The 24,073-nt window shown below is 33.1% G+C and overlaps 1 protein-coding gene across 9 annotated transcripts in view; it reads left to right on the top strand.

Annotated features, from left to right (window-relative positions):
• The window catches only part of LOC143237523 (regulating synaptic membrane exocytosis protein 2-like), a 66,706-nt gene that overhangs the window by 25,858 nt on the left and 16,775 nt on the right, over positions 1 to 24,073 (top strand). For 3 of the 9 annotated variants that reach the window (XM_076476885.1, XM_076476881.1, XM_076476890.1), the window contains exons 5-17: positions 1,391 to 1,610; positions 2,002 to 2,125; positions 3,723 to 3,790; positions 4,926 to 5,044; positions 5,994 to 6,124; positions 6,643 to 6,808; positions 7,751 to 7,840; positions 8,716 to 8,851; positions 14,928 to 15,098; positions 15,577 to 15,712; positions 17,923 to 18,137; positions 18,280 to 18,523; positions 20,382 to 20,650. In XM_076476885.1, coding sequence (XP_076333000.1) covers positions 1,391 to 1,610; positions 2,002 to 2,125; positions 3,723 to 3,790; positions 4,926 to 5,044; positions 5,994 to 6,124; positions 6,643 to 6,808; positions 7,751 to 7,840; positions 8,716 to 8,851; positions 14,928 to 15,098; positions 15,577 to 15,712; positions 17,923 to 18,137; positions 18,280 to 18,523; positions 20,382 to 20,650 — 2,089 coding nt within the window. The remainder of the gene's footprint in view (positions 1 to 1,390; positions 1,611 to 2,001; positions 2,126 to 3,722; positions 3,791 to 4,925; positions 5,045 to 5,993; positions 6,125 to 6,642; positions 6,809 to 7,750; positions 7,841 to 8,715; positions 8,852 to 14,927; positions 15,099 to 15,576; positions 15,713 to 17,922; positions 18,138 to 18,279; positions 18,524 to 20,381; positions 20,651 to 24,073) is intronic. The other 6 variants (XM_076476889.1, XM_076476882.1, XM_076476888.1 and 3 more) reach the window with 6 other exon arrangements.

The raw sequence follows: 24,073 nt of genomic DNA, 5'->3' as shown, positions 1-24,073 counted from the left end.
CTTAAAATTTTGTTGTATAGTCATTATAACTTAACAAGAGAAAAAATCTTGTCATCTAACTTTTTGACCATATTTAAACAGTTTACTGCATGGTGCTGGCATGGATTTGGTGTATCAGGATTTTCAGAAAGCACACTAAAGGCTTGTATCTCAGGATGGCTGGTATGGATATTAACACTTTTACTAATAAAGTAGAGAACAATGTTTCGACCTTCATAGGTCATCTTTTGTTAACTTGATGATGGGTTTCTCATCGTCACAATCACAAAAGGCTCGTAAAATATCTCTATAGGTGTGAGGTATAAGTTAGCAAATTGAAAAGGAGAGTGGCTGGATGGAAGAAAGCAGAGGGTTGTTGTAAATGAAGTTCAGTTAAACAAATGATTAATATCACAAGTGGTGTACCTCAGGGCTCAGACTTAGGACTTTTGCTCTTTTTGATTTACATCAATGGCATACATAGACCAAAGAATGATCAATAAATTACTTAGATTTGCTAATGATATTAAGGTCTTCAGTGTTTCTGGCTGTGAGAAGAGGATGCTGCAGATTTACAAAAGGATTTAGATCATTTAATGAGTTTGGAAAATAAATGTCAGGTGGGTTTTAATTATGATAAATGCAAGATAATACATATGGATTATCATAATTTGAATTATAAGTATAAATTAAAGAGGAACAACCTTAACAGCATTGTGAAAGAAAAGAATTGTGGTGTAATACTAGATCAGTCTTATAAGCTATCTAAATAATGCTCTATTACTAGTGGTATTACAAATATGATTTTAGGTTGCATCTACAGAGATATTGAATATATGTCTAAATAAGTTATTATGTCATTATATAAGTCATTGATTAGGCCAACAAAGGAGTACTTTAAGTTTTTTTCTCCTTATATTAGAAAGGATACCGAATTGTTGGAAAGGTTTCAGAGAATGACTACTAGAATGTTACCCTGGATGGAAGTGTTATCATAAGAGGATATGTTAAGATATCCAAGAGTGTGTTTTTTTTCCATATCTAATTTTGGGAATTTTAAAACTAGGTGACATTAGTATACATTTTGGCAGAGAAATCATCTTCAGCTAAGATAACTTTATTTTTCTAACAGGATGGTTTGCCTCTTGAATAGCTTGATTTCAGTTTAGGTGGATACAGTTAATTTAAGGGAGTTTAAAGGAAAGCTTGATAAATATTTGAATGATAAGAGCCAGGTTTCAGTTTTTTTAGTGCATAGGGCAGCCCAGAGGGACCGAAAGGGTAGAAATGTTTGTATTCTTCACTGGGAACGAGGCTGCAGCATCTCATTAGCCTGAAATGCTTAAAATATTCATAATTAGCTTTGAGTTGTACAAGATGAGTTTGAATATTTTATCTTTAACTTTTACAGCATTCAGTTGGATGGAAGTTATCACCAGATGGGACCAGAATGATTGGTCATGTGATTCTGAAGAAGTCTGTGAAGAAAGGTGAAAGTGGTGCCTCCACAGCTGCTGTCTTGGGTCTGAAGGTGGTTGGTGGTAGGTGTTTGGAATCAGGTCAGCTTGGTGCTTTGGTGGAGAAAGTGAAAATGGGGAGTGTAGCAGACACTGTTGGACATCTGCAGCCAGGTGGAAAATGTGTTTGTTGTACTTGGGGATAGTTTAACTTGTTACATTCAAGTATAAAAAATACATTAACTTACAGCTTAACAAATGAGATCAAAACAGTATATGTTATGAGGTTAATTAAACTAAAACACCCCATAAGACACATTTTAACTTGATTTAGTCTTTTTTTTTTAAGTAGTAATACTTCTCTTTTTGTAACTATGTTAGCTATGTTTAGTTGACATTTTCTATGAAAACTATAGCATGCCCTGATGCTTAAGGTCCTGGGTTTAAATCTCATTGCCAAATGTGATGCTCTTTTAGCTCTCGTGACTTTGTAATGTTGTAGTCAGTCCCACTGTTTGTTTGCAGAGGGTAGTATTGACTAGCTGTCTTCTCCCTATTATTATAGGAGATGAAGTACTTGAGTGGAGTAGCCACTCTTTGCAGAATAGAACCTATGAAGAAGTGTTTGAAATAATTGCTGATTCAAGAGAAGACCACCAGGTGGAGCTAACAGTGAGTAGACCCGTACGGTAAGAAGCATTTCAATGATACATTCAAGTGCAGTATTAAAAGGCTTCAATAAATGTAAGTTTTTCAGTTTATGGGCCAGGCTTTCTTAAGTGCCCATTTTTAAACTGCACAATGGTTAAAAATCTTTTTCTGTAAGTATGATTTGTACAGTTATTGAATATAAAACTACTGAAAAACATTGTACCAAACATCTAGCACTCAGGCTACATTCTGTTATATTTTCTCATCTTTGTTTGAGTTTGAATAACTTTGAATATTTTATTGTTTTTCATGTGTGTTCTACTTTACCAGATTATATTGTTTCTAGAATAAAAGGAAAACAAACAAACTGTAAGAAAGTTTTTTTCCATTGTGCTGCCTTTTCTCTGTGATAATATTTCAGTTGCAAAGTTTGTTTAGAATCCATTCTAACAACAAAAGTATGAAATCTGTCACTGAAATACATGTCACCTCTGTATATTAGTAAAGACAGGTGCAGAAAGTAATGTGATTTTCTCTACATTTCGATGACAAATCCAGATATATCTGGCTTATGAGAATAGTCATTTTGAATTAGACTACTTTTACGTATCGTAAACATAAACCTTAATTACAATATGGTATCATAGTAAGAAGTGCATGTGAATTATACAGTTTAATATATACAGGTCTGTTATTTAATCCAATTCTCAATAACATTTCTTGCAGATAAATGAACTGATTTGTGACTAATACTTTTCAAATCCACCCTGATCATCTACACATGGTGAAAACTAAATATGATGGGTAAAACATTATGCATTCTAGATATTCCCCTCTGTAACTTTTATTGAGGATTGCAATTTGCTTGTACCCTTTCACTTATTGATAACAATAAATGTGTTAAGTATTATGCTTAATGTCATAATTTGAGTATCTGCACTACTGATATGCATAAATGCGATCACATGATTAAAACACTAATTTTATTGTGAGCTTCAGATGGACATACCCAAAATATCTCTTGATACCCTGTGATTGGGATAGGATCAAATCAAATCATATACTTCCTGAACTAATTTTAGACTCTAATAATTTTATTTACTGAAAAATGTGTAATTATTGCTGTGAAAACAAGCAATTGTAAAGGAAAAGGCATGATTACTGCACCATGGTATGTGAAAAAGCAATAGGACAATCAGCCAATAATAAAGCTTCAAAAACATAATTCTGTACAAATTAATCATGTTAAAGGCTTGAGTCATATTCAAAATTTTTATGTTTTTATAATTGCTTTAAAAGTATTTTTTTAACACATTACTTTTAACAGCTCACCATTGTTTATTTCCTTGATTTGCTGGAAGAACTTAACACAAACTCAACATATTATATATGTTTGGAAAACTCTATCCATTACCCATAATTTATAAATTGTTATATATTTGTGTAAGGTATGTTCTCGGAGAGAATATCCCCAGAATTAGCATGGTACCATCAAATTAGACTTAAGAAATCCTGGCCATTATTGTGTTACATCTGATGATGTTATTCAAATTAATTTTGTTAATAAAACAAAATTTTTGGAAATTTTTTCTCTCACTAATACAAGTGAACAAAGGTTTACAATACTCTTTGCAGTGATATTGAGTGGACAGAAAAACTTTTATGTATAGACAAAGGGAATAAAGATTTCATCACTTCAGAAGGTGAGTCTTTTGGTAATAACCAGTTAATAGTTTCATGTTAATTTTCTGTCATTATTTTACTAACAAACACTACTTACAGCCAGTATACAAAACAAACTGTATCTATAATGGTGTTATATTTTTAGACACTGGATATGATCAATGTGGTTATAGACTATGATTGTTCATTGTGTTGAGTCAGTGAGCATTAAAAAAAAATGTATATGTGAATAATGACAAGTATATACATGTATCTGTATAGTAGCAAACATGTAAAGAAAAAGGTTAAAAACTGAATTTGTAAGGTCTATGAATAGTGAATAGCAATGACAGTGGAATTTTATCTTTCTTATTCATTAGTATTGTAGTAGGTGCAACTCTCCAATACCCGGTATCTTCAATCAACAGCTTGAGTAGTTTTTGTTATAATTCACAGCTCATGTCTGAACCAGTTGCTGCTATTTCACTCTTTTTGGTCTTTAGTTATTGGTGGTTAAACTGGCCAATTATTATGGTATTGATGAGGATTTTAATACAAATATCCATTCATTCATTAGCCAAGATACATTTTTTGTTCAATTTGGAACATGACACATGGTAAAAGAAAATAAATTAACAGCTTGGGTTTACATACAGTTTCTATGTAAAACTGTCATTAGTCAATACCTTGGTTAGGTAGTTTCTTTATAGAACTGTTATCAGCGAATAACTTTGATAATTTATATTTAAGATTTTTATTTTGTATGGGTAATTTTTATCAAACTTGTCTTCAGTCAATAGTTTGATAGTTTGTGTTTAAAACTGTCATCAGTCATTATTTTGTGTAGATTCTATTTAATGTTATCATGAGTTAGTAACTTGGGTATTTTCTGTTTAAGGATATTGCCAGTTTATAGATTGAGAAGTTTCTGTTTAAAACTGGCCATGTGATAGATTAGGTAAATTTTAAAAATTAATTTCAGTTGATAGCTTTTCTTTCATTGTTTGATAGTTTGGGTAGTTCTTGTTTGTTTGTTGTTGTGTTTTTTTGTGTGTGTGTTTTTTCATAACCAAATAAGTTTTTAGGGGCTCCTATCACATCCATGGAAAGGTTTCTTGTTGTATTCCAAATCACAGGATATCTGTTTTACTAACTGTTAAATTTTATTTGTTTCAGATGTCAGTAAGCACAATATACAACAAGACTGGTGGCCAAGTGTGATGGTGACATCACCAGGTTCACCTGAAACTGTAAGAGTACAGCCCCATTCACCAGTTATAGGTAGTAGATTACAGGTAAAGTACCACCATCTTTTATTCCTTTTAACCTATTGCTCTTTAAAAAATGTAATAAATAGGGAAAAAAATGCAAAATATCTTTTTAAAATGGAGCAAATTACACCATACATTGTACTTTTAGTTTTCAAATGTATATAGTTTGTAAAAAATTTTTATTTTACATTTATATATATGTACTAGTAAAAGTTACCCTGCTTTGCTTATGTTGTTATGTTGATATATTGTAGATAACAATGCCAGCTTGTGTATTCTGAACCTACTTTAGCATCCCACAGGTGGACCTAATCTTCAACTCAAAGCTTCTTTTTGTTTATGTAAATGAATTGCAGCTTTTCTGTTTGAATTTTGGAATACATTACAATTTGTCCATTACAACTGTAGTAACAGGGTTTCAAGGAGGCTCTGAAACCTTCTAAATGTAGTGAATGATTTAAAAAGTCAATAAATAAGCTTAAAAGTAAAGGCATAGTGTAAGATAACCTAATCTAGAGCCAAGAGCACAAAATTTATCATAAAAGTAAAAGTATCAATCCAATTTTAAATTCGCTGTCTGCTTGCTGTAGGTGCAAAATTTCAGGTTCCTAGGTTCTTTCATATTGGAGGTATAGCAGCCACACACAGACAGACATACAAATGCACCATTTAATAATTTATTCCTTTTAACCTATTGCTCTTTAAAAAATGTAATAAATAGGGAAAAAAATGCAAAGTTTGTAAAATAAATTATCCCCTACATCTGAGTTTCAATTTACTTTTGCATAAAGTTTGTGAAGTAAGTCATCTCATACATTTTAGTTTTAGTTTATACACATACGTAGTTTGTGAGGTAAATAATTCCATACATCTTAGTTTTAGTTTTCATGAGTATATTGTTCATGGAGTAAATTTGTATTGTATCAGTTGTGAAAGCAGAACATCGAGGGCATTATATGGTAATTTATTTCAGCTCAAGCTGTCATACAACCCTCAGGCCTTACAACTCATTGTAACAATAATTTGTGCTGCAGAGTTAGCCACCAGAAGGGGTAAGCTTATGCCTAACCCATATGCCAAAGTGTTTCTTCTTCCTGACAAAAGGTATGGATGTTCCTGTTAACTTTAACGTCTTGAATTATAACTTATTACAATTGCACAGTCTTCAAAAATAGGTTATTTTATCTTATATTATTTCTTTTTATACTAATTTATCAGAGAATATATGAATATATTATTTTTGTGAATACTGCACTATAACTAGTGTTTACAAAACTGTTTCATAGATGGCAGAAGGGAAGTCAAATGTACCTTGTTTGTTTGGCAAGACTAATAACCATAGGATAATTCTGTTTAAATATTAACAGAAAAGTTTTATTCAATGGCCTTTAAGTGTTGGAGATGGACATGATCTGTAGTAAATGTCAAATTACATCATTCGGTCAGACGAGCAGCCCAAGGGTTAATGGTGTTATGAACAAACTGCATTCCTTCTTAGTTTATCAGTTCAAAGTTAGGAATAATTATGTGCATATATTGTTATGTAGCCTTGAAAGAAATTCTAAAACAAACAAACTTTTTTCTTTACACTGTTTCCTTCTCTTCCAACTTTGTATGTTCAGTGAGAAAAGCAAGAGAAGAACGAAGACACTGTCTAATACCAATGAGCCTAGATGGAACCAAACATTCGTCTATTCCCCCTTGAGGCAGCTGGACTTGAAAACTAGGGCATTAGAGATTAGTGTGTGGGATTATGACTGTTATGTTGCTAATGACTTTTTAGGAGAGGTGAGAAGTAATTTTTTCTTCCCAGCTGGTAATATAAATTTGGTTTAGTGACTACACTACTTAGATGTCTGAACTAAACATATATTTTTACTAACAGTTAATTGTTTTGTATTTTTATAACTTTAGAACACTAAGCTTATTCAATAACGAATATAGCAACGTTTTTAATGAATACATGAAGCAGTCAGTATTTGTCCTGTGTTAAAACTTACCAGCTATTCTTATAGTCCTCATCAAATGATATTAGAAATCCATGCAATGTATATCACACATATAAAACACACACTTTTCAGACTTAGTGGGGCTGAGTATGGTTCAGTTGTTGATGTGTGGAACTGTTAAGCTGATGCTGTGTCATTTACATATTGTATCATTCAAAATTAAAAATCAAGTTTCACACTTTAGGGCTATGGGTGCATTGTATGAGTAATTGTCAAATCCTATTGTTTGGTCTGACAAGAGTTGGTGGGAAGTAATGTTGACTATGTACTTTCCCTCTAGTTGATCACTTTCAAAGTTATGAACGGCTAGTTCACATAGTCCTGGAATAGTTTTGCAAAATAAAATCGAAGAAACTATCAGATGTGAAAGTTAAATATCTTGGTTTGATTTCTACTTTAAGTTAAGGCCTAGCTGCTGCACCATACATATAATGCAGTATGTACTGCATAGGTCCATGTGGTGGACTGTACTAATAAGAGGAAATTTTATTATATTCTACCTTCATGAAATTACATTTGCTTTTTTTATATGATATATGAGGTAAACTGTAATGCATGCCACTTATTATTTGAGTTAAATTATACACATATAATTTAATTTGTAATGCCATTTGGTATGATCAGCTTGTAACAATGTAGATCAATGTAGAGAGTTATACTTAAAATGTTTCCGTTCTTGAGAAAATATATTAATATTCAGTTTTTATTTAATCATGTACAGGTTTTGATTGACCTTTCATTGATAACTGTGGACAATAGAGGTCACTGGTACTCCTTGGTCAGACATGAGGACAGTGTGAATGTTCAAATGGTCAGTCTGGAATACTTCGGATTTTCATTACTTGTCTTCAGTTGTTGATTTATCTCTATATATATTCATCTATTTTTACAAGTTCATTTTTCTATCTCTCCACCCATCAAGCTTTCTTTTCTGCATTTCATTAGACAAATTAGACTCGTAAGATGCAATATTTTAATCAGTTTAAGTTTCAATTAACTCATTAATAAGACTCATATTTAAGGACATTGCTTAAAACTCTGAGAATTTTGGTTTAGTACACAAAGAAAAAAAATGATTGCTTTTATCAGTGCTTGAAGTGTAAAATATGAACAAGGTTTGATATCCAATTTGCGAACAGCAGTCCCATGTTGCACAAATCTGCTTAAGTAGTTTAACAACTGGAACAATTTGATGAAAAAATAACTGGAATAATGTCCTGATTCATTCTGCCTCAACTCAAGTACTGACTTTAATTATATCCAAAGAATAACTTGTCATTGTGTATCTTGAAATTTGTGCAAAGCACTTCCAATGTGGTAAGGTAGTTTAGAAATTGAAACAGGCTCTCGCATATCATAGTAACAGTTGTAGCCAGTACCACAGTGGCAGTTGTAGCCAGTGTCATAGTAATAGTTGTAGCCAGTACCACAATAACAGTTGTAGCCAGGTTCATAGTAACAGTAATAGCCAGTACCACAGTAACAGTTTATATCCAGTTTTGTAGTAATAGCCAGTGTCATAGCAACAGTTGTAGCCAACTCATAGTAACAGTAATAACAAATGTCATAGCAACAGTTGTAGCCCAGTGTTTGTTGTAGACCTGACAGCCATGTACATGGCTGTATAACTAATGAGTACAAAGTTTATGAATGAAGGTATTCAAAGTCTGTATTTTGTTCTTGCAGAAAGAACAGGCCATATTTCTTGACACAGACACAGGATCAAGTACCTTGGCTGACCATCTTTCCCCACTTTCTAATGTCTCTAGTCATCTCTCTGATGGTGATACCTCAGACTTTGATGACGGAACTGTTGTGGGAGGTTAGTAATAAGCCTCCTTTTCTCCTTCAATGTGTATTTAGCAATCCTCATGTGAGAATCCCCTCTTTATCATATGGTTTGTATACATAGAATTCCTTATAAGAGAATCTCATATTTATCATACTATTTGTATTTGTAACTTCCAAAACTGTCTTGCCTCCTTTCATAAAAAGTTATCTTGATTCTTAATTGCTCTCTAAGCATTACCAAAAAATACTTTTGCCAGCAACACACAAGTTTTTACACCCCATACATTATTTCTGTATATGTACATCATGTGATGACCTTTCACTAAAAGTACTATTCCCCATTCTATAATGGCACAGCTAGCTCCTTCTGCCATTCCTACTTAAACATCACTTTTAAGAATTGACAGGTATTAACATTAAAACATAGGCAGTGGGGAAGAAGGTTGGATATTGCATTAGAAAAGGTAAGTACTTGTTAGAAATACATCTTAAAAGTAAGAAAATGTTAACTTCCAAAACAAGCTTACTTAACGCGAAGCTAGAATCCCACATTGCAAAGATGGAGGGACTAGATTAGGCATGCAATTATCAAACCAAGTGGAAAGCAATTGTTTAGAATGATCAGGTATGCTATGAGATGAAAATAAAGCACATCAGTGCTGTACCTTTTTACTTCTGGAACAGATATGTTCTTTCACCAAGAAACAGGAAGGTAACACAAAATGGGCAGAATGGAAAATCAGGCACAGATGAATGCAGTAAGAAGTGCTTTCAGCAGTGGGAAAGTGATGGAAGGGACATATGTTATTAAGGATGTATGTTCCATTTGCCATAAGATTGTGGCTGATATTGTACTAGAATGAAATGGAATGACAACATGTGTCTAAAGCATGTTGACCATGTAATCCATACCTGAAGACATAAGTTGATTAATGAAATTGTCTAGAGTGGTCCTCCCAGGCCAAAACATCCAGTAATAGGGCAAGTAGCATGTTGATGACAACAGTTGATTAATGTCGATGTTCTATTGAGGCCCACCCAAGCCAAAAAATCCAAGAGAAACTCCATAAAGGTCACTTCATTTTTGTATGGACAAAACATATTCTTCATTTTTACCAGTTGATGAAATGACATTGTCTAGTGAGGTCCACATGGACAAAACATCCAGGTAAAACATGTGATAAGTTAAATAAGTTATTTTGTCTAGAAGTAGCTTCACCAGCTTCACTCTGTTCTCACTGAATGGATAGTCATGAGTATTGTGAAACAAATATTAAATCTTAGTCAAGAGGAAGATTTCATGATCCATTACCCAAATAATTGGAAGTGTTAAGGACTCCTGTGCTCCACTAGAATCAAAGGGAGGTGCTGTGTGGAGTCCTTAGGAATGCAACACTAAGTACTGTGTAATGAGTGCTTGCAATTCTGTATTTTGAAAATCAGACCCACTTCAATTTATGCAGTCAAATGGTCTGAAGGGATAATAGACCGAAATCCATTTCTGCTTTACTTATGAAGTCCATGAGTGACAGTCCACCATAGAGTGAAATCAATTGATACCAAGAATATGTGTGTGTGTGTGTGTGTGTGTGTTTTTATATATGAATACTTTCATGTATACACCACTGGGTAAGTAGCCAGTAGTCTTACAGAAACACCCCATCTCTACAGTGAACATTATATAGTTACTCTAAATTAGTGTGGATTTGAAGCAAAGCATACCTGACTAAGCAACACCCACCACAAAATGGGATCTGTTAAGTAGATGTTACAATTAGGGAAACTGAAAAGAAAACATAAAAGAAAGGAAGTGATAAGATTTACCACAGTCAAAGGCAAAGTAGCATGTTTAATTACTGTGGAAGGTCAACTATACCTGCTAGAGGAAGATACAGCCAGGTCATACAGATAAATTAACAACAAAGGTATCAGGAATAGTTCACATTCCAGCCTGAACAATTTCTTACAAAGGATGTCAACTGGTGGCAGGGGACAGAGCATGAGAAACTGAAAAGTTCAAGGAAATGAAAGGTCAAGAATGTGCATTCCAAAATGAGGTAGTGCATAACTTATATCTCTTTAAGAAGATAACTGGCCCAGGAAATCAATCAGGATCAGAACTTGGAGATTAAGTGGGAATTCAAGCCATCTAAAATAGCAGAATAGATCCTAGGAAGGAAGGGTAGAGGGTGACATAGGAGGAATGGTAAAGGATGCAGGTAATATTAAAGGTATAAATATTTAAATAAAGTTGATCGTGACCAAGGAGAAGGAAATGGGTCCCAACGGAGAGGATAAAGATGGAACAAGAAGACAGTGGTCTAAATGGCTAGTGAAAAGAAACGTAATTGACAACTTTGAGAACCTAATAGTAATTCTAAGGAATGGGAAAGGAAGGTAAGAAATAAGAAGGGCAAAAGCCATATGAAAACTGGAAAAACTGAAGGAGGTTGTTCATAACTTGCTATCGAGTTCCTTTGTTAAATAACGGAAGAAGAATAGGGAAAGATGAAGAATAGAAAAGTGGAAAGGACATAATATACCAAAGTCAGAAGGTACAAGATTATCCATGGTAAATGGACATGAAAGAAGGTCTAATGAATTGGGAAAGGAAATAAGTAACACTTGGGGATAGTCCCTGAACTGAGACAATGGACCTGAGAAAGATCAGTGTGTGAAGACAGAGAGTGGTGACATATGTGGAATGAGGAGATATGTCTCAAGGAAAATATTGTTGGGAGAAGATAATTGATCACTCACTAAATTTGGGGAGCCAGGAAAAAAGCTAAACAAAGACAATAATTTAATGACTGTGGGCCCAGAAAGGAAACCCAGGATCTGAAAGCACAGAGATTTAGAATTGGTACCCCCCTAACTTAGTGATATAAGTGACCAATGTAAAGATGACAGAATGTACTACAACCACCATCTCCTGTAAGAGTGAAAGAAGTAGGAAAAATCTCTGTGAACTACAAAAGGCTCGAGAAATGCGATATGGAAAGAAGACTCCTTGAGTGACCAGAGACTGGAAATCATCCTGGAATAGAGGTAAAAACCTAACCCTTTAAAGATTATGACATGAACAGAAGTGAATCTGGATGAGGTGGAGTTAGCAGCACTTCCTCCATGGTCCAGATACTGTCTAACTAAAAAGCCAGGGATCCAGGAAGAAATTCCACTGACCAAAGGGTATCCATTGAAGGGAACTCATATGAGCCTGACATATGGTAATTAGTGCTTCCAAAAAAGCCAACATCACCAGAAAGATCAAATGTCTCGAGCTTTAAGAAAAGCTTAGGGACATTTAAACTGCTCACTTCCAATTTGAGAGCCAGGATTAATCCAAATAGTAGGGCCCTGAGCTAAAAAAACTCATCTTAAAGCAATAAATAATTATTGAAGAAATGGGCATTTCTTGGAGGAACACAGAATTGTAGATTATTAGACGAAATTGAGGTTTCTTGGATCAAAAATGCAAGAAAAGAAGCCAAAGTCCAACTCAGCCCTACAAACAATAAATAAATGAACCTGTCAGTGATGTAACAAAGCAAATATTTCAAGTCCAACACTGAGAAAAAATTAGTATGTTAAGACACACAGTTACACTATTCAGTTAACAAAGGACTGATAAATATTAAATGGACAAACCATTGAAATTTACGTAGTCCACAAGTATGTAACAATAACAAATGTGATTACCTATAAAAATTACCTAGAGAACACATTAACAAACATTACTTAAGTTACCAGTCATCAAAAGTAACCTAGGTGACAAAGGAAACTGAATTATGTCCTACACTGATAAAAATAGAGACAAGAAAGCAGTTAACAATGACAAAAGAAAAATATTATTCAAATAGAACAATGATTATATGTTACTAGCAGTAAGAATATGTTAGGTTCAAACTACCTGAAGATACCTAGTTAACGAGGTGCTTATAAATATTAAATGGAAAAACCATCTAAATGTATCTAGTCCACAAAGAATGTAATAATAATGAAAGTGTAAGCCATTGAAAATTATCTTGAAAACATATGATTAAACAATAACTACTTTGCAATTCTGCTAAGTTAACCTAGATGACAAAGGACACTTAATGAAGTCCTATGCTGTTGAAAATGGTGATAATGAGGTGCACAATAACAAGAAAAAAAATTGCTCAAATAGGACAATGAATTAAATGTTACTAGTAGTAATGATATGTAACTTACAATCTAAACACACCCAGATAAAGTACTTATTAATAAAGAACTAGCAAAACCATGAACTTTACCAAGTCTATGGAGTTTGTAATCATAATGAATGTAAAAAACAATTAAACTTACTGAAAATATAAAGTAACAATCAACATATCATTTATAATTAACCTAAAGTAACTTAGTTGGCAAATGATATTAAATATCAAATGGCTGAGCACTTATGACAGGAAGTACATAATTCTTCCATGATAAGAGCAAAGCTAACAGTAGGGTGTCTGAATCAACCTGGTATGATGTGTGCATGTTGAAAAATGTGCCATAGAACCTCTGGGAAGAAGAACAGTTCTTTACCAAAGAACTCCTGGAGACACGGCAACAGGTGGAAAGTATCAGGAAAAGAGAGTCTGAAATGTTTACTCTTTTATTTATATTCTTTCTCATAAATATTGTAAAATTAAAATAAGATATTGCTGTCCAGATATATAAATCCAACTGCCTGTGTATTAAGCTCTGTACCTCCTTGGCAGATGAAGTTGAACTAATTCCTGGGAAGTTATCACTTACGGTTATCACAAGTTTATATGATTTCTTTTAGTTTGGTAACAAAAATAAATGGAAAAGAAAGTGAAATGGCAAAGAAGCATGTTCATAAACAGCAGTTACAAGTGAAAAAATGCACATCCAAACAATCTTGTGCCAATTGAGAAAGTGAGGATCAAGTGGGAATAGCAGAGGAGGCTAGCTCCACCAGCACAGATGGTGCAGTACTATTGGTGGAGAGTAGTCACGTAGTCAGAAATGGTGTGTACAAAACTGTTGAAGTGTAAAGACTGGTGTGCTAGTGGCAAAAACGTTTTTTAGCAGTGCTTAGAGGGCAAATAAGAATTAAGACAGCTTTGTGAGAGAGGAAGTATAGTTTCTATCAAAAACACAGTTAAAGTGTAAAAAAATGTTAACATTCCTTATGAGAGAATCTCCTCTTTATCATAATTTTATGTAATATAACTCATGAAGGAATCCCATCTTTATCATACAGTTTACGTAATGTTCCTCATGAGAGAATCCCCCCTTTACCATACAGTTTCTATATATATATATATATACTTTCATCATAAGAGAAATATCTACTTTATCTTACACTTTGTATATATGTAACGTCTTCATGAGGTAATTTGAAATAACTCTACCTTGGTTTGTATCTGTTGTCAATAACATCAAAATAACAGCAGATTACTAACCTAACGTCATACCAAAGTCTTTATTCTGTTAAAAAGTGAAGCTCATTCATAATGTAAAGTACACAAGCTTTTTTAAGCTGCAGGCATTATTCTTTAACTTAAGTTCAGTACCTGTATCTATACAACATGAGGCCAGCTCTTAGTGAGACGTACAGGTCTGTTGGACACAAAAAAAGTCAATGAGTTACAAAAATTATTTATAATAAAGATGCATCTGAAAACTGGTAATGTCTGTCTGGTTCATGCAGAGCAAGAATAGTATTTGTGCTCATTGTAAAATTTGCATATTAGTTCAAATCTCTGAAATGCATATGTACAGCCTTTCTACTATTCATGTATTTTTATCTTTTGAATTAGCAATGTAGGGTGAAATGAATAGTTTACAATTCTGACATCAAATATGTAACATAATACCATGACGAATGGCAGTCTGTAGAAGGTTATGATATTTACACTTTGACCCCCACTCATGTATTAATGAACTTTTTTTAAACCACAATTATGATTATAAATACTATATGAATTAAGCTTTTTAAATTAGAAATACAAATCTAATGTGTCTATTACCATATTTAATTAATTTGAACAAAAGAAATAACACTAGATTTAGTAGAATATTACTAATGTATTGGATCATATATGTCGCATGGAAGAAATGACGTATAACAGCTTATTTGTTGACAGAAAAGAGAACTAGTGTTGGAGGATTGGACAGGATTAGCTTGAGTTCACTTGGAAGTAGTTCTAGTCCTCCTGTGGCAGGGGAAGAATTTAACGATGTTGTGGAGAGATGGGTCATGAAGGATCTCTCACCATTAGAAAGAGAACAGTCAGAAACTGGTATTATTTCATGATTTAAACAAATATTTTAATTTTAGTAATGAGAAATGATTGATAAAACTGTAAACACTGCTGTAAAAGTAGTTGCTGAACAGTACTAAGTTAACGTTTAGAAAATGAGAAAGCTGATAACCCAAGTGTTCTTGGAAAACAGACTTTCCTTCTTCAGGTATGAACTAGGAATTAGGTAGGGTTTTTTGCCTACTAGTGCTCAGATTTTTTAATGTATTTTCATGCCATGAAAATAATGCTTAATAATGTTTATTTCTTTAAACTCTAGTGACTTTAAAACATATTGAAAGAAGTAAGTTTACTAAACTTAGTTTGCTATCAACACAGTTCTGTTATTGTATACAAAGTAGCAAGTTTTATAGACTAGTGTTAGTAGTTTTGTAGTACTTGAAGATATAAAACCTTGTAGTTCATTTAAAATAATGTGTATTTATTATTCAGCTGATTTTACAAATATCAATTAAAGGGGAAGAGCCCAGGTACAACCAAGAGGGAGACAAATTTTTCAAAGTTGAAGATTTCATTAATTCGACCAGAAGAGAGCATCCATCACAACGTGGAGTAGAGTATACTTCAAGGTCGCTATCTCCACCTGTTAGAAGGTTACCAAATTTGTAGTTTTAAAATGTTGATTCTATCACTCTTTCTTTCCAAAAACTTGAATCTTGTCTATGTGCAGTGTACTTTCCAATTTCTATTCTTCTGTCTACTTTCTAGTCTTCCTCCAAAGTATAATGCATTATTTAAAAATATTTTAATGGTTATAAACTAAAAAAAATTGTGCATTAATGTTTTATTGAAGTTGATTAAACATTATGTATAGATGTTAATCAAATTTGTTTTATTTTTCCCTACCATTCAGTCACACCAATCATCTTGTCACTAGTGAAAGTAATAACATTTTGTTAGACCCTGATGTTGTACATTAAAAGCTGTAGCTCACATTTAAGGTGTAATTAAACATTTAATTATATTGTTACTATTGTAGAAAAAGAAAAACGGATATGTAAGTCTTACTTAATTAATGGAGAATTTCTGTAACTAATTCCTATTTTGTATTTATCATTCTTAAGGTATATACTTCATTAAAGTATACTTTACAGAACAAAATGCCCCTACCAGTGATAAGTCTATAAATATACAATGCTAAAACCAGATATTCAGTTTCCCTTCCTGGATACAACAGAGATGTTGAATTGGTTTTACTGTGAAAAAACACACACATGCACACAAATACTGAGAAATATTTTTGTCACTATTTCGAAAGTTCTAGAGACGATGCTATGTAGTCAGTAACAGTTTTTATGTTAATAGAGCTGTTACTTCATCTCATCAGTTTGACAGAAATATGCCTTTTGTTTGTAGAAGAAGATTTTCATAATAAATCGCTATGTTACAGTGTAGATAGAATGTTTTCATGATGTCTTATTACATAACAACATTGACAAAATGTGTATTACTACCATTCATAATTCGTCAGTAAAAGTCAGTAATATTCTTATTAAATTTTTGTTACTCTAAACCAGTGGTTCCCAACCTTTTTTATGCTTCGCACCCCTAAAAAATTTTAATATGTTCTCGCACCCCTCACAGTAATTATTTATTTAAGAATAAAGGTGAAGGTGGCCAAAACAAATGTTATCTCGCCCCCCTGGAACGCTATCTCACACCCCTGGTTGGGAACCACTGCTCTAAGTTAAAGTATGACACTGATTTAGTCATTACTAATATTACAACGCATCAAGTAAAAACAGTAACTCCTGTAATAACTGTTTTATTGGATTAGAGCCGTACACTGAAGTAAGCACACCAAATGAAATGTGAGAATGTTTCTGATTTGATGAAGTATCAGAACGTAAAGATCCTTTGAATTTTCTCATATCAGATGGTGTAGCCAGAGTGTGTTTCTTGCACTGGACAGCATAGCAAGTCTGTGTATTTTTCCAGCACCAGTTTATAAATAGACATTTTTCCACACCAGGCTGTTTACCATCAACAGATAATGAAGTCAAATTGTATAATTTTCCCACCCTATATTAGTTATAACCAGATCTTTTTTCTACCAAACTGTGTAGTCTTATCATGTTTTCTCACACTATACATAACAGAGAAATTGCTTTTTCACATCTGAGAGTATAGCCAGACTTTGTGTTTTCTCACATCAGAAAATACATCTTCTCACACTATACATTATAGCCAGGATGTTTTTTGTAACTATCTCATTCTGTGTGTTTTTTCACACTAAACAGAAAAAAGAAACTGTTTAATCACATCAAATTGTATCACCAAACTTTGTTTTGTCACGTGAGTATATATAGCCACATTGTATGTTTCCTCACACCGAACTGTGTTGTAGCCAGCCATTTTTTCCACGCCAGAAACTATAACTAAATTGTGTTTTTAACACGTTGGCTTCCACATGACCAACTGTTGGGTCGTGATAGTCTTCCAGTAAGACATACACAACCCACAGGTGAGTTGCAAGTAGTATTTTATTTTATCTTTAAAGAGTTGCTTATTGGCTGGGACACAATGGCTACATATACACTCTTCCTAAGAAAAGGTAATTGTAAAATGACTAGTGGAAAGTATCAGCAAAATAGGTTTGGGAGCCAACATGTTAAGCACCAGACATATGGACACGGTGTATTTTTTCAGTACCTGAGTTTTATCAAGATGCACAGTTTATCACATAATACCATTCAGTCAGAACGTTTTTGGGTTAGATTTTCTTTACCCATATATATATATATATATATGTGTGTGTGTGTGTTTGTTATGAGTGATTTTGATTTGTATGTTTTTGGTTTAGATCTTCATTACCTATTTATAGTAATTCAGAAGTTGCTCCGAGGTATCAACCTCATTCAGTAGGAGGAACACCTACAGGAATTCTTTCTCCTAAGAAACGTCAACTACCCCCAACTCCATCTATGTACCAAAGAAACAATAACTTGACTATTGACCTAGAAGACGTACCTCCCCTACACTTAAGGCAGATAATTCAGTTGATCAGGAGACCTGGAGGTAGGTTGCTATTAGGATAGGAAATTGAAGTTTGTGTGTTGTTACAAAGAGGCAGCCTAAAACAAGTATGTATCACACAACTGTTGACTGTTTCAATTTTATATTTACTCAGGATTTAACATAGTGGAATATTTTTGAACAGGAAGGTATTCTGACGGAGATATGACTCCATCTCGCTCCTATGAGAAGCAACTTCATGCTCATCCATATAGAGGGAGTCAGTGGCTGATGGGTAATGGTACTGGATCTGATAAAAGGAATTCTTATCCTGGAAAAGTGGTGACCTTAGAAAGAGAAAAGATGAAAAGCAATGAACCTGAAACTAGTTTAACTTCTAGACTTAGTGTCAATACTACTGATCACTCCAAAGGGAGTCGAACACTTGGGTAAATAATGCTTTTTTTTCTTGAGTTTCTGGTAGAAATGTTTTAATCACATTTATTAGCTAGTAGAATATCAGTATTGTTGCATTCAAGTATTGTTAGGTAATACAATATTTGATGATAACATGTTTAAAGACCTGCTTACCCCTTGTTAGGTAACATAACACTTAATGGTTAAATTCCTGTTTGTGCATCATGATGTAGCATAACATTTAGTGATAACGATAACATTTCTAAGGTTCTTTTCACAAGTTGTTAGGTAGTGTAACATTTAATGTTAACAACAATATGTTTAAAATCCCGTTCATACATTGTTAGATAAACTTAGTAATAACAGTAATATGTTTAAAATCCTGTTCATACATTATTAGATAAACTAACACTTAGTGATAACAGTAATATGTTTAAAATCCTGTTCATACATTGTTAGATAAACTAACACTTAGTGATAACAGTAATATGTTTAAAATCCTGTTCATACATTATTAGATAAACTAACACTTAGTGATAACAGTAATACGTTTAAAATCCTGTTCGTACATTATTAGATAAACTAACACTTAGTGATAACAGTAATATGTTTAAAATCCTGTTCATACATTGTTAGATAAACTAACACTTAGTGATAACAGTAATACGTTTAAAATCCTGTTCGTACATTATTAGATAAACTAACACTTAGTGATAACAGTAATATGTTTAAAATCCTGTTCATACATTATTAGATAAACTAACACTTAGTGATAACAGTAATACGTTTAAAATCCTGTTCATACATTGTTAAATAAACTAACACTTAGTGATAACAGTAATACGTTTAAAATCCTGTTCATACATTGTTAGATAAACTAACACTTAGTGATAACAGTAATATGTTTAAAATCCTGCTCATACATTATTAGATAAACTAACACTTAGTGATAACAGTAATATGTTTAAAATCCTGTTCATCCATTATTAGATAAACTGACATTTAGTGATATCAATTATATATTTAAGGTTAGTATGTATTAATAATTGTTCTTCCAAGTAACTGCCTAAATGGTACAGGCATAATTTTGAAATTCTGCAAATGTGAAAGAAAGAAAATGGGGTAGATATAGGAGAAAAAAAAAGGGAAACGAATGGAAAAGAAAATGTAGAATAGAGGAACATGGAAAGATAAACTGTATATTGACTTGGTTTTTGTCAGTAAATCCTCACTGTTATGGAACTTTTCTCAACCAGTTAAACACTGTGATGTTCTTGTTGTTTTAGAAAATTAAAACATTATTTGTGCAATATCAAATGTGGAGAATCTTACTACTGTAAGCCCATAAACTTACTTCTTACCAGACACCATGAGAAATTAAGAAAGAGCTTTAGGCAATCCAATTGTGAGTCCATAAATTGACCTACCAGGAAAACAGACACCATGAGAAGTTAGGAAATGCTTTTAGGCACCTAGATTGTAAATTTGTTAAGTTACTGCTAACCAACTGGAAAATCAGTAACACTGAGAAATTAGGAACCTTAATTGTAATTCTATAAATTTAACACTGACCTACCAGAGAACCGTACACTGTGAGAAATTAGGGAAGAGTTTTAAGAACCTTGATTAATGGTATGGGAAAGAAATGTGGTTTGTTTAGGAGAATATTTACCCTCGACTATACATTATTTTTTTTTTTTTAAAGAAATACTAGCTCTAAAGGTGGTGATACTAAACAGTAAAAGTGTGTGAAAGAAAGAATTTTGGTTTATAATTATTTGAAATTTTTATCTCGACTACTTTTGCTTATGATAACCAGTCTAGAGGTTGTAACATTAGGAAAGTTTGAAGAAGTTTTCTTTCACATTTTACGATTTTCACTCACATCAGTGAGTTCACATCAAAAATGCATAGTTGTGGACCTGTTCACCCTCCCTGGCCAAGAAAAAGTGGTTTGTTTGAAGAGAACATGAGCTTTGACAGCAGAAATGATGAAAAACATGATGGTAGTTTATCAGATACAGCAGTTGGCTCCATCACTGAGGGAGGACAGATATTGAAACAGACTAGCAGAAGAAGGGGAATGAAAGGAGAAAAAGCCATCCAGTTTGTAGGGCTTTCCCAGAAAAGTAGTAGTACTTCACAGTTGAGTGTTACAGGTAACATTTTACTATAATTAGTTGATGATAACACATAACTAAAAGATATATATTCTTCTTAAGAGTTACGTTCTGTAGAAATATCCTGTTTTAATTTGTTGTGAAAGTACCTTAGTTTCTGGCACTATAAAAATATTCAATTTGTTATCTGTTATGGAGAAAGATAAAGTATCAGGTAACTCTATTGTTTTTAACTTTCTTTACACCATACAGATGAAAATATTATTGTACTTTACCATGATAGTTAGTTTCATATTATCTTAACTTATCAAGATTATTAGTGCCATATTATAATACTTTATTATGGTGGTTAGTTTCATGTTGTTGTATTGTATCTTGATAATTAATTTCATAGTGTCATACTTCACCATGAAAATTAGTTTTGTATTCTATTATCTCACCATGATTGTTCGTTTCATATTGTCATACTTTACCATGAAAATTAGTTTTGTATTCTGTTATCTCACCATGATTGTTAGTTTTATATTGTCATACTTTATACCATGATGGCCAGTTTCATATTATTGTACTTTACCATTGTCATTACTTTGATATTGGTCTACAGCAGTGTGCAAAAGTTTTAGGGCGAAGCAAAAAAAGTTATTTCAGGCTACCTTCGAAGAATAATGGAACATAAATCACAGAAGAAATATCAACATTGTTATTAATCCTCACATTTAGTACAACAGATATTCGGTGGAAGTGCTTAAGTTTGACAGACAGTTAACAGTTTGTGTGTATTCTTTCTATAACTGCAGACATTCTCTTAGACATTGTTGCAACATATTTAATCAAAGTTTTCTTTGGGATTTTACCCCTAGTGTCTCTAATACACTTCCATAAATTTTCTTTGGAAGTAGTGTTTGATCTGTCAAATTCCAGATCTGCTCAACTGGATTGCGACTAGGGCTCTGTGGGGACCATTGCATCATCTGAATGACTCCAGCAGCTTCTTTCTTAGCTAAGTAATTTCTGCACAGGTTGATGAGTGTTTGAAGTCATTATCTTCTTGGTAGTAGAATCCTTTACCCACAATATGGTACAGGCATAATTTTGAAATTCTGAAGCAGTGAAAGAAAGAAAATGAGTTAGATAAAGGAGAAAAAGAAAAAGAACAAATCAGGGGCTTTGCACAAAATTCAAAACAAACAATCCTCCTCAAAAAACACCCCCAAACCATCCCACTGTCTTCCCCATGCTTCATGGTAGGTGCTATGCATTGAGCTAAATATCTTTCACCTTTCTTTTCCCAGATGTAAAACCTATAGTTTGAACCAGATATTTCAAACTTGGACTCATTTATCCATAAGACCATTTTCCAATCACAACAGTCCAGTTTTTATACTTTTCAACAAATTACAGCTGTTTGACAATAATTGGTGATGGAAGTAAAGGTTTTTTAACTGCTTCATGACAAAATATTTCATTCTCATTGAATCTTCTTGATAATGTAGATCTGGACTCTTTTTCTGTCTAGGGTGTACTTGGTGGTGTTTGGGGAGAATTTCAAGTCTACACCAATTTGTCAGAAAGTCCAACCAGGGTTGCGTAAAGCTTTTATGTGAATTTTCTGATTTACTGACAGTTCTCTACACTTTTTGGGACATGACATGACAATGAAACTTAATATATATAGTGTTAAACACCGTCTTTTTTTTATCAAGGTTTATTTGTGAACTTCTATTAAATTTATTTTTTCTAACGTACCTGTACCATATGCTAACTCCTTGGTATCTTCTTTCTGTATAGTTAAGACACTTCATGGGCTTACCATGACAGTTATTTCAGAGCCTAAATTTGATCAGTATGTTTATTCAAGCAGAACTGTTATGACACACTTGATACAAGTATATGGGAAGTCTAAAGAATAAGTCTTCTCACCCTGGCTCATTCAGTTGTCAACATTCAGTGAAGTATTACCACAGTGTTGAAAATTACATTCTGTAATGACAAAGAAAAATTAGCCCCATAAAATGGAAAGAATGACAAAATATTCTGTTGTCCTAACACTTTTTCACTTTACCATGACTATTAGTTTCATGTTATTTTACTTTACCATGACAGTTTAATATTGCAACCATAAAGTTTGTATTGAACTCAGTAAAACTTTCTTGTGGATAAAATAATATTAAATATTTGATACACAGTTATGGGTGGATGTTACCTGTTACAAGTCTACTGATGTAACTGTTTGATTAGCACATAATTCAGGATGCATCTTATGTATCCACAAAGTTTCCTTAGTGGACAACGTTTCTTTAGTATTTGCAGTCCCCAAAATGTCACTTCTAAACACTTCAACATCTAGGGGTATGCAGATAGGAAAGGAATTCTATGCATCAAAGAAAGTTTGTAGACAGTACAATTCTAAAAGGTAACCTTACATAGTGAAATAGCAAAGCCACATAGGGCTATCTGCTGAGTCCAATGAGGTGAATCAAACCCCTTATTTTAGCATTGAAATCCATAGACTTATCGCTGTATCAGCAGGGGACAGGGGAATTGTTGCAAGTGTAACAGAAAGCTTTAGTCATTGGAATCAACTTACACCTGTTCCAAATAGATTTATTTATTACTAGGATATTTTATTACATGCAATAGTGGGTAAGTCTCACAAGCCACTACCAGAAAGTAAGGAAGTTAGAAACAGGACTATTAGGACTAGAAGTAGTGGATTTAATTGTAATGATCTTACTATGTTGAGCAACAAATTTCAACTCTTTGCTTCTGCAGACAAGAAACTACTGGAGGGAAAGAAAACAAAAGGGTGAGAGAAGGATGTGGATGATCTGGAGATTATCGCTGTAGGTGATTCTTTGACAAGACATGGATTGGATAAATTGTGGGTTAAATATGAAGAAAATAATTATGTTTTGCTGCCCAGTAACACAGGTGAAGGAAACATAATAAAAGCGACTAGCATAGATCCAGTTTTTGTTGTGCACTATGGAGCTAATGTTGTAATTGATAGGTACAAGAGGTTGATAAAGGCATTTAAAGAAAAAGGCCATAACTTAATTATGTCCAGGATACAATACTGCTAGTAATTAATTGTGTGAATGAAATTATAATCAGGTCACTATGGCTGAATACATGAGGATGAACAAATTGGTTGGTTGGGCTTGTGGGTTCAGTTAAACAAAAGAAGGGAGTTTTTTGGAATGGATGGTTTGCATTTAAATAGGATAGAAACTAGCTTGTTTACTAGGACTGTATACTCAGCTTTAAGGAAAGTTTTAAACTAGGACTAGAAAGTGGTGAGGGTCAGTATAAACTAAATACATACAATTAAGATTTAGAGAAAAATATAGCATACAAAATGAATATAGAAGTAGTTATAAGGATAGGCCTAATTCTTACTATTGTAATGCCAAAAGTATAAGAAATAAAACAGATGACTATAAAGTACTAGTAAGAAATGCA

This window comes from Tachypleus tridentatus, chromosome 13, assembly GCF_004210375.1.
Source record: "Tachypleus tridentatus isolate NWPU-2018 chromosome 13, ASM421037v1, whole genome shotgun sequence".
NCBI lineage: Eukaryota > Metazoa > Arthropoda > Merostomata > Xiphosura > Limulidae > Tachypleus > Tachypleus tridentatus.
This window is presented reverse-complemented; position numbering and strand designations above follow the sequence as displayed.